General features: G+C 45.8%; 1 protein-coding gene across 1 annotated transcript in view; it reads left to right on the forward strand.

Annotated features, from left to right (window-relative positions):
• Positions 1 to 18,481, forward strand: part of MAPK8IP3 (mitogen-activated protein kinase 8 interacting protein 3) — a 58,177-nt gene that overhangs the window by 36,459 nt on the left and 3,237 nt on the right. Inside the window, exons 12-29 of the mRNA XM_059826623.1 lie at positions 414 to 544; positions 1,182 to 1,238; positions 1,712 to 1,882; positions 3,474 to 3,600; positions 4,453 to 4,548; positions 6,000 to 6,161; positions 7,057 to 7,222; positions 7,674 to 7,859; positions 8,458 to 8,644; positions 9,429 to 9,551; positions 9,830 to 9,910; positions 10,456 to 10,523; positions 12,906 to 13,054; positions 13,917 to 14,088; positions 14,214 to 14,327; positions 15,751 to 15,789; positions 17,633 to 17,812; positions 18,073 to 18,216. Coding sequence (XP_059682606.1) covers positions 414 to 544; positions 1,182 to 1,238; positions 1,712 to 1,882; positions 3,474 to 3,600; positions 4,453 to 4,548; positions 6,000 to 6,161; positions 7,057 to 7,222; positions 7,674 to 7,859; positions 8,458 to 8,644; positions 9,429 to 9,551; positions 9,830 to 9,910; positions 10,456 to 10,523; positions 12,906 to 13,054; positions 13,917 to 14,088; positions 14,214 to 14,327; positions 15,751 to 15,789; positions 17,633 to 17,812; positions 18,073 to 18,216 — 2,353 coding nt within the window. The remainder of the gene's footprint in view (positions 1 to 413; positions 545 to 1,181; positions 1,239 to 1,711; positions 1,883 to 3,473; positions 3,601 to 4,452; positions 4,549 to 5,999; positions 6,162 to 7,056; positions 7,223 to 7,673; positions 7,860 to 8,457; positions 8,645 to 9,428; positions 9,552 to 9,829; positions 9,911 to 10,455; positions 10,524 to 12,905; positions 13,055 to 13,916; positions 14,089 to 14,213; positions 14,328 to 15,750; positions 15,790 to 17,632; positions 17,813 to 18,072; positions 18,217 to 18,481) is intronic.

Below are 18,481 nucleotides of genomic sequence, written 5' to 3' on the forward strand. Positions count from 1 at the left end.
TGAGGGGACAGATGGCATTGCGTGGTACTCCCTGGTGCTTGTGACTGGACCTACTAATGAACTAAATCTTTGGTTTCCAAACTTTCTGGACCAACAGACCACTGTCAACTCTCATAATTCCTTGCAAACTATCAAAGCACCTTGCTGGCAATAGTCCCTGGGTGGGGTTTTCAATTTGGTGGTGGTTCTAATTCTAATTTCCGTGGGTTTGCAGAACACGCCAGAGGTCTGTGGGCCATAGTTTGGAGATCACTTGTCTAGAATTAGCACCTCATACGGGGAAATCAGGGGATAATCAAACAGAAAAGGAGGAGAACTAACAAACATGTCTTTCTGTCTCCTGACTTGCCCTGCACTAACATCAATCCCCTTCCATCTTTTGTTGGCTGAAGCAGTGCTCCTCCCCCCTGCAGGACAACATTCCCATAGCTCAGCGCCGCCGTTTCACCCGCGTGGAAATGGCCCGGGTTCTGATGGAGCGCAATCAATACAAAGAGAGGTTGATGGAGCTCCAGGAGGCTGTCAGGTGGACAGAGATGATCAGGTGAGACTGCGTGTTGGTGAACATTCCTATTTAGGACAGAACCTGGCCATGTTTGAGCTTGTGGTCGATGGAACCCCCTACCAAGATAGGGGTTGAGAGGTGCTGAAAGTCTTCCAAACTGTAGATGCTTCTCTCCTAATACTTCTCTCCTTCTCTCCTAATGCTTCTCTCTTATTCCTGAACCTGGGCTGCAAATCTCGAGTTGCCATCGTTATTTGGAGACACCGGGCAGTTGTTTGTCTTGCTTGTTTCTTGTGTGCTAGTTAAGCTAGGAGAAGCTGTAGGGAAGAGGGTTGCTTCTAATTAATGAATTCTAAGGGCTATGACTTGAAGTGAATATAATGCTGGGGTTTGTAGTTACAGACTAGTACTGTGGCAATGATAGCGTTGCAGGGAGTTGATAAAACTTCCAGTTGAACACGCTTCCTTGCACTTCATGACAACGTTGAAACATAAAGTGGTCGAGTGTGCTGACATTAAAGACCAGTGCATGTCACTTCCTCTGTTGTGTTTTGAAACACGTTAGAATGAATTCTGAATTTTGACGTGGCTTCCGTGGTGGAAATGGCCTGCTGGTTGGCAGAAACTTGGGTAAGAGATGCTGAAATTAACTTGCTTCTGCTGTGTTCATCCTTAGAGCTTCCCGTGAGCACCCATCCGTCCAGGAGAAGAAGAAATCCACCATTTGGCAGTTGTAAGTTCTTTGTGGTTTGTGTAAGATTAAGGGGAAGAGTTGCCATTTCTACTTTACGCAGCAACCTAATAGACTCTGACATTAATGAAACGTCAACTAGAAGCGTTGTTAGCTGAACCCTTTTGCCTCCAAGGGCTTCCTTTGTCCTTAGTGAAATTAAAGTCAGATCTGAACATCTGGATTGGTTTTGTTTTACAAGCTGAAAAAGATCACGATTATCTTGGAATGGAAACATACCCACCCTCACAATCAGTTTTCATAAAGGGCTGTTTTCAGAAGATGTCTCTTTCTGGAAGCTAAAAACACCTTATGTCAGTCACACTGAAGACTTAGCTCTGTTTGAAGTAGGGCAGTTTTCATGAAGGACTTACAGCCCCTGATTGCTTACCTGTTGCTTCCCCTGTTGTGAATCTATGGTGTGTTGTCTTCCCAGGCACCTTTCCTCATATTTCTTGGCCTTTTTCTGTCCCTAGCTTCAGCCGCCTGTTCAGCTCTTCCTCGAGTCCCCCACCAGCAAAGAGGACCTACCCATCTGTGAACATCCACTACAAGTCTCCAACAACAGCAGGGTTCAGCCAGCGTCGCAGTCACACCATGTGCCAGATCTCCTCCGGCAGCCGCACCCTGGAGTTCTTCCCCGAAGAGTGAGTCGCGTGCTGTGTGCCAAGCCAGGTCCCCCTGCAGCTCTCCCAAATAGCAGCTTTTCTTAAGATAAGCTGGTTTCAGCTTTAAGAAAAAGTCTGTGTGGTGTTAATATGTTTCTGTCTCTTGTGGTTTATCTCCCTGGTCTTTAACTCATCAGTTGCCAGGTGGATGGGCTCAGCAAACTTCGTCCTCCCAAACATGTTGCTGCCGTGGCTTTCTAGGCCATGATGGTTCATCTCAGCAGGGGCCACTGTAGGCTTGGGTTGGCTTCAGCCCTGGTTCTGCGCTCGTGTTTGCAGTCTGCATGATAGAATGAAGTAGGGCTTGTGCGGCAGAGTGCGGTGGCAGCATTGGGATGGCAGGATGGAGTGTTTTGCCCAACCCTCTTGACAAGGAGTTTAGGTGAAGACAAAAGTTCTCAACAGCACGTTTAGGTTACATTATTTTGTTTTAATCCTAACCGTGCTAAAAAAGAGCCTCTGAGCGTTGCTACTGCAGAGTCTTCTCCCTATCCTTTATGTCTCTGACATGAAGGGAGAAAACTCTTCTGTGCTTTACTTGACTTGAAAATGCGTGTGTTCTACCGTTACGAGGTTGTACAGTTTCATATGTGGTATGTTTTTGTGGAAGGACTTTGGAGAATGTGATGGTAAGGTGGTGTAACTTCTGCAATAAGGATTTGTTGGAAAGGCACTAGATCAGGAGAAGAGAGATTGTCTTTAGAAGGGTAACTTTGTATTTTATAGATACCCCACTGCCTTTATTCTATTCTTTTTATGTGATTACAATATCATAGGCATTGTGTGATGTCTGAGTGCTTTTCAGCAGTGCATTAAACGATGCGAGTAGCCGCTGGCAGAAGCTGTTTGTTCTCTCATCCTCTCCCCAGGGGAGGAAGCATGTGCAGGGAAGTGTTTTGTTTTAGCAGGGGGTTGTTTTTGTTTTAAGTATATATGTCATCATTTTTTGCTGATGTTGTTCGTACCTTGGGATGATACTTTAAAAACCTATTGAGAGCTGGAACTGATATTCAAACAGCCTTTGTTTACATTAAAACTTATCTTAAGAGCTCACAGATCAATTTTGCTTTTAACCTTTGCCAGTGCAAAGCTGGAGTTGTTCTGTTGAAACCAGCAGTTTCAACAGCAGTTAGTGCGTATTTTCCTTGTCAGCAGAGAAAGCTTTAAAACGGACAGAAAAATAATTGACTATAATGAAGAAGGGAAGAACTCAAAATGCCTTCCTGATGGAGACACGAGATCAGTAAATTGTAACAGCTAAGCAAAAATTGCTGTAATCTCATGGATTCATAGATCTTAGGGAAGGTTGATTCCCTGTTTCTGAAGGGCTCTTGGAGCATTAAAATGGGGATGACAATGATTTGGCTCAGGTAACGGGGAGTTAGAGATGAGGGATGCCTATGTCTGCTTCATAATAGGGTTTTTCTCTCTCTGATTTCCTACATCTGTTTTCAAAGATGGATTTGGTTTGCTTTGTGTTTCCTCCCCCTGCTATGGCGACACTCCCTTAACCTTCAGCTTCTGTTTTTAACCATAGATTGAGAAGTAACGCTGTTGCTTCTCTCCTCAGTGACTGTACGTCCTCAGCACGTCGTGAGCAGAAACGGGAGCAGTACCGCCAGGTCCGGGAGCACGTGCGGAATGATGACGGGCGACTGCAGGCCTGCGGCTGGAGCCTCCCGGCCAAGTACAAGCAGGTAGGGACCACTCTCCGGACAGGCTGAGGGGACATCGTCCCTCACAGTGAAACCAGTGAAGACCTAACTCTCCCACTGGTAACTTTAGCCTTAGTCCTTAAATATTTCATTTAGAGGTATCACATGCATGTTTTATTTCTGTGATAATTGTAGGCACAGATTAAATTAATCTTTTCTGTATCTCCACCAAAGTCGATGGAGGGGGCATTCCTCGGCATGCAGGTGCCGAAAGAACCTATCCTAAACCAAAAGTAATTAATCTTCTTTGTCCAGAGCCCAGTACTTGTTTTTATTTCCTTTGTTATTGTAATTGGGCTTGAACATTGGATATTTTATTTATACTCTGAGAACTTTACCAGTCGTTTAGTATGAAAACCCAATGCAGTGCAGTTTGCTCCCGCTTCTCCCCAGCAGTAACGCAAAATCAAATGTCATCAGCCTCATTTGTTGGCCTACGACTCATTTAACTGGTGAAAGACCGCCTGAAAGGAAGGAGTTTTGCAGCATGGCTTGAAAGCGGATGAGTTTCAGGCCACGGTGGAAGGGAACGCCACTGTTTTGACTTCTTTGCAGGCAGCATCCGTTAACGACCCCTTCTTTGTCAGCAATGCAGCGTATGGCCTCTGTTGGCCATAACCGGGGCACCGTATCATGGTGAGAGAGGCAGCCTTGCGGGTAGGCTGCTCCCATCCCTGTAGGGACTCTGCTTCGTACACGATGTGAGATGAAGCCTCAGCAGCACCCACCTCTGAGGCTACTAAGTTTGGTTCTGCCCTATTGGTTACATCTCTCTTACCATAGCCTGGTGTTTACAGCTTTGTACTGTCTTTTTCGTCTTCTCTTCCCCCACAGCTGAGCCCCAATGGTGGTCAGGAAGACACCCGCATGAAAAACGTCCCCGTGCCTGTATATTGTCGCCCACTAGTAGAGAAGGACCCAACCATGAAGGTATGTTGTCTCTTCATACCGTTCCAGTCCAGAAAGGGGACGTGGAATAAACAAAGAATTTTGGTCACTAAATGTGCAATTTTTGTAACAATCTGTATTTTTTTTACATTATGTATTCCAAAGTCTGTCTTCTGCTTCTTTTTTTTGCATGGTGTTTTCTAGTGTATGGAGGGAAAAGTACCTCTGTAACGACGTAATTCTCAGCTGATTCCGGTTGCCATTGCTTTTTTGAGACAACTCTTACATAATATCAGCAATGTTTTATGCTTATAAGGCTTTTGCTAAAACTTCTTACGTTGTAATACAAAACAATATAAAAATTCATGAAAACGAGGAGGTGAAAGTAAAAATGCATTTCATCACGCCTGTTTAGATTCCACTGTTGACCGGGATTCACTGGTAAAGGCCAAAATTATCTAGAGCAGATTTTTGTGAAGCTGTGTCTATCAATACTAGAATATTTTGAGTAGAGTTGCGGTTGAGAATAGATGGTCATCTCTCTGCAGGTAGCACATTTATCTCCTATAACTAGTTGTTTTGAACCAGGCAGTCTGTCATTAACTTCATTCAGAGCTGATTTTTAGATGTCATCCTGATGTTTTAAGTTGTAAGAAAACTGTTACGCTATTAGCTGTTTCTAGAAGGTTGGTGCGATCTTTGGATAATAGTCTGTTCGACATCTTTCCTTTATGATTTTGGATAAATCCAGTATTTGTTTCTGTAGTCCTCTGCCCAGCATTCTCCTAAAAAGCTATCTGGAAGTAGCTCATAGGAGGTTAGCTAAATTTGATTTCAGAAAATACGCAGTGTGCTTCTTTCACTCTACACTTGTTATGTGGGGAGCTAAACCAGCAGATGTTTTCTTTTTTTTTTTTCTCTTTTTTTTGTGACTTCAGTTTTTGCTGTCTTAATTCTTTAAATAGCTCTCTGAGATCAGACAAACATCGATTTTTGGTCAAAGGAGTGTGTGAGGAAGCAGAAGAGTGCAAGGGCTGGGAGGGGGATAGGGAACAGGGGTGTCCTCAGCCAAGCAGTCATTGCCAGTTTGGGTTAAGCGGTCGTGCTTCTTGTACCCTGAGCTAGTAACATCTGCCACGTCCTGCTTGCTTTGCTACAGTGACTTGGGAACCCCAGAGTCATAAAAACTGAGGACGTTCCAGAAGCCTGTTTTCAGTTACGCACCTGATTTATTACCTTTATTTTCTTTAAATCGGTTAGTCACATCTGTTAAAAAAGCAGTGATTTTTGCTAGAGTTACAGAGAACTTTCATCTTACCTCCATCAAATCTGACTCTATGTCTTCTAGTAGAAATCAACAAGATCTCTTGTTTCCAACTAAGTATTTTAGGTGTTTGAGATGTGTCCGCAGTTCTCTACAAAAGTGCCTGAATTTCAAGAGACCCTGGAGCTTCCAGAATTCTTAGTTTAAGATTCCTGTTTCTGTTACTTAGCTGTGGTGTGCAGCTGGAGTCAATCTCACGGGATGGAGACCTTTGGAGCAGGAGTCTGGGAACGGGCAGAAACTGGATCCTGGACGTGATCCCCTCACCTGTGATAGGGAAGTGGAAGGCGAGAACAACAAAAGTAACCATACATCTCCTGAAAAGAAAAAGGTCAGAAAAGGAAATGGATTTTTTTTTTTTCCCCCTCTGGTGTTTTTTTCTCATTCCAGCCCTGACATGTCCCCTCTCTCAATACCTTTGTACTATGCTATATAATGCTCTAACTTGTACTCCTGAGGCATCGTCTTGTGGGGCAGGGTTGTGGTGTTCTTCCCCTTCAGTAACTTTCTGTGTGATTTGGAATAAATCATCCAGGATAAAATTTTCCAACTTCTAATTCTGAAACATTTGGAATTTTGAAACAATTCCTAGTAATAAGTGCAATTAAGTGCTTGATGAGGTTACTGGGAAGATTATGGAGTCCTCACCACTGTAAATTAAAAATAAATAAATAAATACAGGCAAAGCTTTGTTAAAAAGAACATAGACATAGCAGAGTCCATGAGTCCATTTGGTTCAGAAGATTTATTCCAGCTCTGTTTTTTAATAGTCTTAAGTGGGTTTTTTGTTAAGACCCAAGCTGTAATTTGCAGATAATAATACAGCGGTTTATCCTTTCTGGTTTGTGGGTTTTTTTCCCACATCTCTCTTACACTGCTGCCCTATAGTATTCTGAGATCAGCTTGCTTAACCTGGTAGGTTGAGTGCATCCCAGCTCCACGGTATTCTGTCTAAAGTGAATGTTCAGTGATACATTAGTCAGACATCTCAGAAGATAAATTAATGGCCAAACTCCTCTTGCCCTAAGGAGCCAGATAGGCTCTTTGGCGGCAACGTGAACGAAATTTGCATAGCTCATATTGTTTATTTGCATCAGCTAGGAAGAGACTTGGCTCTTCGAAGCCGGCATTGTGGTATTTGCACGTGTAAATGTTGCCAAGCACTAAGACGCTCAATCTGATCTGAGAGGAGCACTGATTCTGCCCGTGTGTTTGCTCTCCTGAAGGCAAAGGAGCTCCATGAAATGGATGCCACATCCAGTCGTGTCTGGATCCTCACCAGTACACTGTCGACAAGTAAAGTTGTAATTATTGATGCCAATCAGCCTGGCACAGTGGTGGACCAGTTCACTGTCTGCAATGCTCACGTGCTCTGCATCTCCAGCATCCCTGGTAAGTGGGGCCCAGGCACTGGCTGTGGTCTGCACAGGGTCACCTGCTCCACCGAGGAGTGACAAATGTAGCGTCCTCACTTCAGAACTAACCCTCGGACCCTGCTGCATTCTGTAAATTGTCCCTCAAAACCGTAACTCAGCTCTTGCCTTCTTGTAGGGCCTTTCCGTGGAGACCCCTCACTGTTGAACGTTTAGTAAGTGGTTCCTTTGGCACGTAAAGGATGGTTCTTGGGAGCAAGAGTGAGCCTGCCCAGGTTGGGAGGGCTCTGTAGCTGGCCTGGATGTTGATGCTAGGCATGAGGGGATTCACCGTGATGTTGACTGATGCTGTGGTGCCTCCCCGGTGAGGGTCAGCATCTTCCACCCATGTGCTTACCTCAGGAGTACTGCTACATTTGAATTAGCAGTGACAGCTAGATTTATGGGAGAATCTGTTCTTTGCCCTTCAGCGGCCAGTGAGAGTGATTATCCTCCAGGCGAAATCTTTCTGGAGGGAGATGTAAATCCCGAAGAGTCGTCTGGAACAGATGGTGTCTTGGCAGGAATCACTCTGGTGGGCTGTGCGACCCGCTGCAATGTGCCACGAAGCAACTGTTCCTCGCGTGGTGACACACCTGTGCTGGACAAGGGACAGAGTGAGTTTGGGGCCATAAAACTTAACGGCAGTCCAATTATAGCTAGTCCCCGTATGAGCTTCCCATCTTACAGCTGCATCCTCCTGTCCCTGAGTTAACTACTTCAGAGGCCTCGAGAAGTTTCTTAATGCGGTACAGGAGGACCAAAGGCCCTTTTGGTACATTTCTCTTCAGAGCCTTCCTTTTCTCTCCGAGTGACCCACATCCTGCAGCCTGCTTGCGGGGGTCGTATAGCAGAGTATTTGGACAGGTGATACGTTTGCCCTGTTACGATTGCTCTTCTGAACCATGTCTTCTTGGGAAGTCAGTTAAGCCCATATGAAAACCATAACGATGCCCTTGCTGACTCCATACTGCAGTGGGCAGCCCTTGAGAACTTCTGGTGTTGTGCTAGTCACAGATTGTGCCTCACTTTAAAATAGCCTCTGTTCGCCAGCCAAGCGGAAAACACTGGATGAGCTGCTGTCTGTGGTGCAGGCTCAGGGCTTGACTGAATTTGGCAAGAAAGGATAAATTAAAAAATTGACAGCCTGATTTGTGTATAGCTGACTTACCAGGTCATTCTCCAGTATGTCTCACCCTGTTCTGCGTCTTTTAGGTGAGGTGGCTGCTGTCTGCAATGGGAAGATCAACCAGTCCCAGTCTACTGAGGAGGCAACGGAAGCTGTGGAGGTACCAGAGAACGGTACAAGCGAGGCAGAACCTGCTCAGGCCCGGCCTGGGCCCCTCACGGAGCACGTGTTTACAGATCCAGTCCCTGCACAGGCACCTCTTAGGCAGAACGGGTAGGCAGTCTGGGGCCAAAGTGCCAGTTCGGTTCTTTATCAGCTCTGTTTTCATAAGCTTTTTGATAGGAGAGCCAGCCTAATCTTCTGATAAAGTGTCAAACTTTTTTCAGTTTTGTGCCCAAATGGTATTACGGATGGGATGAGAGGGAGAGAAAGAAATGAAATGAAAATAAACATGCTTCAGCCTGCAGCAGACTGTGTCAGCTGTTTAAGCACAAATATTTGATCTCTCAGTATGAATTTAGATCTGCTGTTAAGACAGATCTTCCAAAGTACATGTACACTTAATGTTCTTACTGAAGGAGCTTGTTGATTCACATGTGAAAAAGACGATTGATTTATTCTAGTAGTACCTCTAATGTGCTGTAAAGGTAGTGAAGAAGCATATTCACCACTGGAAAAGTCTTAAGACAAATGAGTCTGATGTGATGGCCAGAGGAGCAAGGTGGGAGTCTTGGATAGAAATTGTTCCTAAATGACCAAGTTGTTCTCAGTTGTTTCTGTTGAAGTTGGAAGTGAACAGAGAAGATACTGTTTATGTAAACACTAAGTTAAGTTCTATAGATTTGAAGTACTTGCTATTTGTATTGGTGGGGAAAAAAGGAAGTTTTGCAAATTGCAGATTCAGGAGTCAAGCAGTTAAAAAACACTGAAGGGAAGGAAGCGATTTGTGTATACAAGTGCCCTTATCTGCTTGTGAATGCCAGACTGTGAGCGTAGATGGGCATTGTGTGCATTGCTGCTAATAAAAGCCTCTAACAATGTTCTTCTGCCTCTTCAGGGAGAATGGGCAGCTGAAGACAGAGTCAAGCACAACACTGCCAGATCAGGAGTTGAATGGGGATGCGGCTGGGACTTGCACCAGTGCTGCCCCCACCATGTGGCTGGGAGCACAGAACGGCTGGTAGGTTCCTCTTGGGTGGGCAGATCTCCCTCTCACCTCCATTCTCCTCTGGGCTCCACTTTTCATGTCCTCACACCTTTAGTTCACTTCTTGTTTCTGGAGTAGATTTTCATTGCCCATTGTTGTTCTGAGCCCTCAGCTCATCGTGGGCACAGGGGTTTAACCTCACCTTCTTACCTAACCTCCACCTTTCCTACCAGAAGAAAAGACTCGAGCCTAGTCAGGCTGAAGGTGTGGGGCCTTGCTGCTAACCCTCTGCGATTTGTCCTTTCTCACAGGCTTTACGTGCACTCGGCTGTATCCAACTGGAAGAAGTGTCTGCACTCGATAAAGCTGAAGGACTCGGTACTGAGTCTAGTGTAAGTGTGCGTGCCAAGGGACGCTGAAGGAGAAGGTTCAGTGCCTAAGCAATATTTTAGATGGTGGTAGCAGCTCTTTGTCAGTCATCTTTTTCTTTGCTTTTCTAACTGCACTGGTTTGTGAGGAAAGTTTCCCAAGGTTTTTGTTATTGGAAAGCCTCATACTGAGCCATTTTCCTGCTCAACTGCAGACCTGACCCAATTCAGTGCATAAGGTACTAAATGAGATCAGCAGTATCGGGAGGAAATAAGTGGGGAGGAGAAAGGCAAAATTTCACTGGGGTGTAAATTAGGTGGAGTTTGTTGAACTTGATGGAGTTTGTAGTGTGAAGGAGAAGTTAACCTAGCAGGAATTTTATGGATGATCTTACTACAAGGAAGGTAAGAGGTATGACCCTCGGCCCTTGCAGGATGTTCCTGCAAATGCTAAACTGAACGGGAATTGTCGAGAGAACATAAAGATGGTGTGCGTGGACGTCGGAAAGGATTTGTTACTCCCTTACTTCTACAGATTTTTGTAACTATTTACTTTTCTGTGATTTCAGGCACGTGAAAGGGAGGGTCCTTGTTGCTCTGGCAGATGGAACACTAGCCATATTCCACCGGGGAGAAGGTAAGAATCAACGTAAGAAGAAAAAACCAAACTTGGCCAAAAGTGTAGCAATGGATTAAATGCTATTCTGAGTCAAGAAGGAAGGGTGCTGGCTTGCCAGAGTACAAACACACGGTTAAAATGCATAGCTATCATACACATGTAATCCTTATCCTAAAACATCTAAGGCATACTTTAACACCATTTCCTGAGCTTTTCTGAACAAAATCATGTGTGTATGTGCTGTGTAGCACATGCGGAGTGAATGCAACACTTTTAGGAATACATTCACTGTGCAGTTGTTTGAGGCATGCTTGGTAAGTTTAATGCATTTGGATCATACTGGTGTTACTGTGCATTCACAAATCAGCTGTAACAGGGCATGCCCAGGGAGCTCCACGCGGCTCAGGCTGTACCTGAGCAGATCATCTCTGCCGTTGCAAATAGGCCGGCTGCTTCCCAGAGAAGTTGGACTCTGTATTAGTGGAATTGATCACTGCATACACAGCAGGCAGAGCTGGGATTCCCTGGAAGTCTGGAAATCCCAAACAAATGGAGCCTTTGCATTACACTTGGTCGTTTTTTCTTGTTGCGAAAAAGAGATGTCTGAGTAATCTGACGTGCCTTAATCTTGTCACTTCAAGATATTTTTCGAATTTTGTATTTCTTGTCCTCTTCACTGTTGTAGGTTTTGTTTTCTTACGACTTGAGCAGTTCCTGAGCTGTGTTCATACCTGAAAGCACATGAGAATTTGCTAACTGTGACTAATGTTTGCATGTTAAGAACTTAGTTATTCATTGAGTAGCAGTTTACCCAGCAAGCTGAAATATAGAGATTTCTGGTTTTGTGCAATCTAAATTTTGATTCAGCCTTTGTCGTGAGTTCAAGCCTGACCATTGACACATAAAATTGTTCCTATCAGAAACAGGATAAAGTTTCATGGCATAGAGGCCACCTGTCTGTGAAGGACACAGTATCTGCCTGATTAGTTAGAAAATAAGCATGAGAGAATAGAATCATAGACTTATATAACCGTTTAGGTTGGAAAACACCTTTACGATCATTGGGTCCAACCATAAACCTAACACTGCTGAGTCCACCACTAAACCATGTCCCTAAGCTCCTCATCCACATGTCTTTTAAATACCTCCAGGGATGGTGACTCCACCACCTCCCTGGGCAGCCTGTTCCAATGCTTGATAACCCTTTTGGTGAAGAATTTTTTCCTAATACCCAATCTAAACCTTCCCTGGCACAACTTGAGGCCATTTCCTCTTGTCCTATCACTTGTCACTTGGGAGAAGAGACCAACACCCACCTCACCACAACCCCCTTTCAGGGAGTTGGAGAGAGCGATGAGGTCTCCCCTCAGCCTCCTCTTCTCCAGACTGAACAACCCCAGCTCCCTCAGCCGCTCCTCATCAGACTTGTGCTCCAGACCCCTCACCAGCTCCGTCGCCCTTCTCTGGACACTCTCCAGCACCTCAGTGTCCTTCTTGTAGTGAGGGGCCCAAAACTGAACACAGCATTCGAGGTGCGGCCTCACCAGTGCCGAGTACAGGGGCACGATCACCTCCCTACTCCTGCTGGCCACACTATTTCTGATACAAAGGGAAGGGAGACCACAGAATCACAGAATCACTACGGTTGGAAAAGACCTGTAAGATCATCAAGTCCAACCACCAACCCAACCCCACCATGCCCACTAAACCATGTCCCACAGTGCCACATCCACACATTCCTTGAACACCTCCAGTGATGGTGACTCCACCACCTCCCTGGGCAGCCTCTTCCAATGCTTCACCACTCTCTCAGGAAAGACATTTTTCCTAATATCCAGCCTGAACCTCCCCTGGTGCAACTTGAGGCCGTTTCCTCTTGTCCTGTCACTTGGGAGAAGAGACCAACACCCACCTCCCCACAGCCCCCTTTCAGGTAGTTGTAGAGATCTGATGCCTTATTCTGGATTTGACATTTCGGGGAATTTATGTTGTCCATCTGTGATACAAGGAAGCCTCACCACAAGGACTATACTGTCCATTTCCTTTTAAGTTTCCGCAGTCTTGTTAGGCTGTCTTTGTTCTTTCCCTGTTGTTTTTGTTGTACTTGTTAGAGAAGCCTGTTCACTTCACTACAATAAAAGGATGTTTAAATTAGCCTGATTTGGAGAGCTTTCAGTCCACCAAAATCAACTTTATTGTCATGTGTTTCATTAGTATAAGGCTGTGCCCAAAGTAGTAGTATGGATTCATGGGAATTTCACAATCGTAAGCAAAATGAGCATTTGAGTGTTAGCTAAGTCTGTATACCTTGATAGATGCACATGGAAAGGTAGATGATTCTATTGTATACTGACATGTCATGAAGGAGATGCATCTTTCCGTGGTTGTTTTTCACCTTAGATGGTCAGTGGGATCTCAGTAATTACCACCTAATGGACCTCGGTCACACTCACCATTCCATCCGCTGCATGGCTGTCGTGTATGATAGAGTCTGGTGTGGCTACAAGAACAAAATCCACGTTATCCAGCCTAAGACAATGCAGATTGAGGTAAGAGAGCAAATGTGTGTGTGTATGCATGCACATGCTTGTGTTGTTTTTATTCTTACAGCTGTTTTATGTTGCATTGTATGGAAATGCAGAACCTTTGTATCGTCATTGCTGATTGTAGGACCCAAACTGTGAGTCTGGGTCATGTTATGACCCAGTCAGCCAGGAGGATATTCATTCCTTCCTCCCTTTGCAGAGCTTAAATCTTTCGATAAGTCCAACCTGAGCACTTTCTTTGCCTTTACTAGTGAGTGTGTGAGGCCATGTACGGTACAAACGTACATGTGTGCTTTACAGCTACCCTTCATATATGGTCTAAGACTTCTCCATCTGTAGGCATTGTGGCACAAAGGAGGAGTACAGTTAGCAAGCCCCAGCGATCCCACTTGCCTAAGAAAAAAATGACATCTAGAGCCTTTTGGTTGAAATTCAATACAGTGGTGTTGGTACAAACCTGTTTGGCAGTGCTTGGGATAATTCTAATCAAAGGGAGAAGAAGTGCTGAATCTGAAGTTCACATCAGTGAGCCAAGGCAGTTTGATCTTTGGAATTTATACTGGAGTTATGTGTTTTCCTTTTCTACCAAGCACATTGAAAGCTCTTGGTTTCTAAATGTTCTTGCTCCTGAAGTAGTCTGCAAAGACCATAACCTCTGCAGAGCTGCTATACAACTCATCATTTCAAGCGAGGGAGTTTCTGTATGCTGTAGGGAACTTCTGCGGTCAGCTGGCATTAACACATTTTCTCCAAGAGCTTTGAAACCCAAACAAGTAATATCTCAGTTGAAGAAAATGGGGTATATGTGTAGATAATTGCAAACCTTTTGCTGAACTCACGTTGGTCCACCTCTTTGACATTTCAGAAATCCTTTGATGCCCACCCTCGGCGGGAGAGTCAGGTGCGACAGCTGGCATGGATTGGAGACGGAGTATGGGTTTCTATCCGTCTGGACTCCACTCTGAGGCTTTACCATGCGCACAGCCATCAACATCTGCAAGATGTCGACATCGAGCCTTACGTCAGCAAGATGCTAGGTGAGGCAGTAGGGACTGTCAGTAAATGGTCTGTTGCTTACTGAGATCAGAGAGAAATCCAAATTCATTAGCAGACCTTGCCCAAAGTCATAACTGACTCTCCGATTCTTATGCATGCTTACTAGGCACTGGAAAGCTCGGCTTCTCGTTCGTGCGGATTACAGCCCTGCTCATTGCTGGCAACCGCCTCTGGGTAGGGACAGGGAACGGTGTCGTCATCTCCATTCCATTGACTGAGAGTAAGTGACATTTATTGGAAATACTTCTGTGTGCCCCCCCTAAAAAAAGAACATTTTGCCTGTTATTTGTGCAGCACGGCAGGTGGCCCTGGCAGGCTAACGCTTTCCGGACATTTTACTCTGAACCTGACACACCTTTGATGATAGCAGTGTTCAGAGAGAAGAGCCCTGAGTAAGAGCAACCCTGAACTTGGTTTAACTCTTCCTTATTAAGGAATTAAGTGTTCGGTTGAATGGATTTAACCTGTTTAAAACCAGACAGGTATTTGTTACTGTCCCTTTCGGTTCAGTTGAAGCCGTTTCCTTCTTGGGGGGACCAGTGACATCTCTACCATCTGTACAGTCATCTTTTTTGCATGTGACCTTGACAGAGCAGACTGATGTGAACTGATTCTGTAGCTACTGGAAAGCAGGAGAAACAAAGCTTTGGGAATTGTAGTAAGTCTCCAAAAGGAGGCCATGGGATGAGAAGTCACCAGGAAGATCTCCCTGGAAATTTTGTTTTGGCATAGACTTCTAAACGTCTCCCTAACAGTATTTTCCAGAAACTGACCTTGGAAAAGCTTCATTTATTCAAATTAGGGCTCGGCTTTATCAGTCAAGTAGAAATCAGTATCCTGCGCCAAATCCAACCTGGTGAGGAGACCGAGCAGTAGTAGTTAATAGGTGCATCTCCGGACCTGGAAGTTTAGTTGAAGCTCTTAAGTAATCCTGTTCTGTACCTGCCAGTCAGCATCTTATTTTGAAGGTCTGTTCTGGCTTACAATGGGGGAGCAGGATTTGAGGCTGATGGCAATTGCTTTCAACAGAAAGCAGCCAAATTTACATTTTCTCACCACTGCTTGCAGGAAAGCTGAGAAGCCAATGGCTCTTGTATGAGAGGAGCAAACCTGTTGTAATCCTCCTGGAAGTCCGGGCTGAGATGGTCTCCTCTATGGCTAGCGGAGGTGAATATGCCCGGGGCTGACACCAGGAAGCCAGTGACACAGTCGTCTTTGCGCATTGCAATCTCGATCTCATTTCTGAATCCCTGTTTCAAAGTCCATTCTTTCTTGGGGCTGCTGTCCTAATTCTGAATTAAGCTTGTTCCCTGCTGTAAACCAGTCGCATTATCTTTTGGTGTTTCGGTAAAAATGTGGTAAGCAGTAAGGTCTCACTAGAAACTTTAGCAATGGATCCTTGTGACCATCATTCCTCTCCCATCTCAGATACTACATTTGTCCTTTTACGATAAGAGCAAAGTGAGTAAGAACAGCGTTGGTATAAACTGATCGGAGCTTGTAGCTCCTGTTGCGGTTTCTCTAGATTTTATACGTTTCTGTTGCTCCCTGAATTTTCTCCCAGTAACCACCTTTTTCTTCTCTCCTGTCTTGCCTGTCTCTTCCCATGCCCCTCTGTGTTCCCACTCCTTGCCTGTGCCTAGCTGTAGTCCTCCACCGAGGCCAACTCCTTGGGCTCCGGGGTAAGTCCATTGCCTCCTTCCCACAGCTTTCTCTCCTTTTGCATTCATTCACCTTTGCGGTCACTTTCCCACCGTTCCATCCTGCCATCCAGCTCTCTCCATCCATTTTGCCTCATCACTTTTTCATTTTAAGTTGCACCTGAGAAAAGCGACCAGAGACAATAATGTAAATATCCTCATTCCCCATGGCTAAAAACCTTTTCATCCATCTCATCAGCCATCCCTCTGGTTTTTTTGCGTCAAGAGTACTTTATTCTTCATCAGTAGTTCCCTTACTGTGGTAGGCCAGGTTTGAAATGGGGACTGTAAAGGTTCATTCAGTCAGAGAGTTCCAGGAAGCAGGAGTAGACTGTTCTTCCAGGGTCTTCCTTGGTCATCCTTGGTTTTCCAAGGATGCTTCTCTCATCAGTTCCAGGCCAATGGCAGTAGGTGCTGTGGCACCTGCCAGCTGCAAGTCATCAACCAAGACTTTTAACCAGAGGGGACTTTGACAAACATAAAGAGTTGTTTGGGTTTGTGCCAGTTAAGGCGGGGTCTGAATTCAGATTTATGCTTCCCTTAGCCTTTCCAGGGTCAGAAAGGAGTATTTTTTTCTCATTGTAAGACATTTCTGTGGCTCTCCAGAAGCAGTATCGTCTACGTCTCCTCCTTTTAAAGCATCTGATATTGGTTGCAGTAAGAAGCCAGATGCTGAGCGAGAAGTGCTAGTACCAGCCCTGTCTGTCAAACACATGAGCTCATCCAGTTGTAGCTGCTCACAGCAAACCAAAGCACAGAGGGGCAGAGAGCCTTCATCTTGGGGATCTTCCCCCTGCATGCACTGATTCTCATTCTTCCATCAAAATATTTGTACTTGTCTCGCCATCCTGGCTTGAGCCTGATAGCTAAAAGTCTCCTTTGTCCAAGGCACTTAATAATTGAAATCCAGCCCAAACCAAAATAGAGAACTTCAGATAATTAAGCAAGCAATTCAGTTCTCTCACAGGAAGTGAAAGCCCTCTGATTTTAGTACTGTTTTACTGATGTGGGTGCACGCGGAAGGAAAGCATCTCCCAGCCCGAGCTCTGAGCACTGGCCTCTGTTCCGTGGTGAGTGGAAGAATTCACATTCTCAGAGCCTGGACATGAAGGATGCCAGCCCCTCAGCCCACCTTGAAATCCTTGGAAGCTGTGGATGGTGAACATCTTTCAGATGTTCATCGCTTGAGTAGCTGAACTTGTGGTGTCACGGCTAAATCAAGGACTAAGTGCTGTGACACTTACTGGGCTGAGAGGCCTTCACCAGACCCAGAGACTGGTTTCAGCAGCCTGTGTGCTCACAGCTTGGCGTGAGCAAAGGACTTGACGTGGAAACTGAGCAACTTCACCAATCCAGAAAACAGTAATTCTCCTCCACGTGCCCGTAATGTTTATGGGTACAGTGGACACCTTCGGATACCCTGCCAGTACAAAAGACCAAGGTTGTTCCTAGGACTGTAGGTAATTTCTGGAGGCTGGACAGGATTGCTGCTAGTGAAGAGGCCTTCCTTGGGACACGTCAGAGACCTTGTCTAGCTTGCCCTAGGGTCACTCTTGCCCAGCACCTCCAGGGATGTGTGCCTCGTTAGTAGCCAAATACTAGATTTGATGAGAAAATGAAGTTAGTTATCATGAGTGGATTGTTACCAGCCTAAGAGATAGTCTAGTGTGGTCTGCTCCATCACATCCTTTACACAAGACCTTTACAGAGACCTGCGCCTTTAAAGGCTTTCCCTCATGGCTCGTGATTTTTCTTTTTGAGTGAGTCCCTTCTGTAAGTGGGACTCAAAGCCATCGCTGACAATATTCCTCTGCCCTGTCCCCAGCCAACAAGACCTCACCAACCTCTGGAGAGGGCAGCCGCTCTGGCGGGGTCATCCATGTGTATGGCGATGACAACAGCGACAAATCGGCCAGCAGTTTCATTCCCTACTGCTCCATGGCTCAGGCACAGCTTTGTTTCCACGGCCACCGTGATGCTGTCAAGTTCTTCGTCTCTGTGCCTGGTAAGGACCACAGCCCGCCCTTGCGAGGGTCTTGTCTCACCGTCCATTCTGCGGCAGGAGTTTGAGCCCATCTGCAGCAGATGGCTGTCCATGCCATTTCTAGTGCTTGCAGATCACTGTGGCTCAGACATCAGTAGTTTAAACTGCAGTGACTTCCAGATCTCCCCAGCAGAAGGAATTGGCCTGCCCAGTTGTGTTTGTGTGTGTTAACTGCATGGGGGCTGAGCAGCGGCACTGACGGCACCTCTGTCCTCTCCCAGGCAATGTCCTAGCAACCCTGAATGGGAGTGTGCTGGACAGCCCTTCGGAGAATCCCAGCACAGCGGCCACAGAGACCGAGGGGCAGAAGCTGAAGAATGTCCTGGTGCTGAGCGGAGGAGAAGGGTACATCGATTTCCGGATCGGTGAGCACCTGTGGTGGGAGGCATCTGCAACGGGATGGGGTGCAGGGCTGTGGTTGTGGAGAGAGGGATCACTGCTGTGGGGAGCAAAATCTGAAAAGGACTGCTCTCTGTTTCTCCTGCCTCTGGCCGTGAGGGGAGATGGCAAGCGTCTTCCTTGCACAGCACAAGGCTGCCAAACCCTGCCCCTGCCTGGGCCTGCGGTGCCACACAGTCTGCGCTAATGGCCCTGGAAAGAATTAAACCGTCTGTGCCACTGGCTCCAAAC

The sequence above is a fragment of the Gavia stellata genome, chromosome 18, assembly GCF_030936135.1.
Source record: "Gavia stellata isolate bGavSte3 chromosome 18, bGavSte3.hap2, whole genome shotgun sequence".
NCBI classification, from domain to species: domain Eukaryota; kingdom Metazoa; phylum Chordata; class Aves; order Gaviiformes; family Gaviidae; genus Gavia; species Gavia stellata.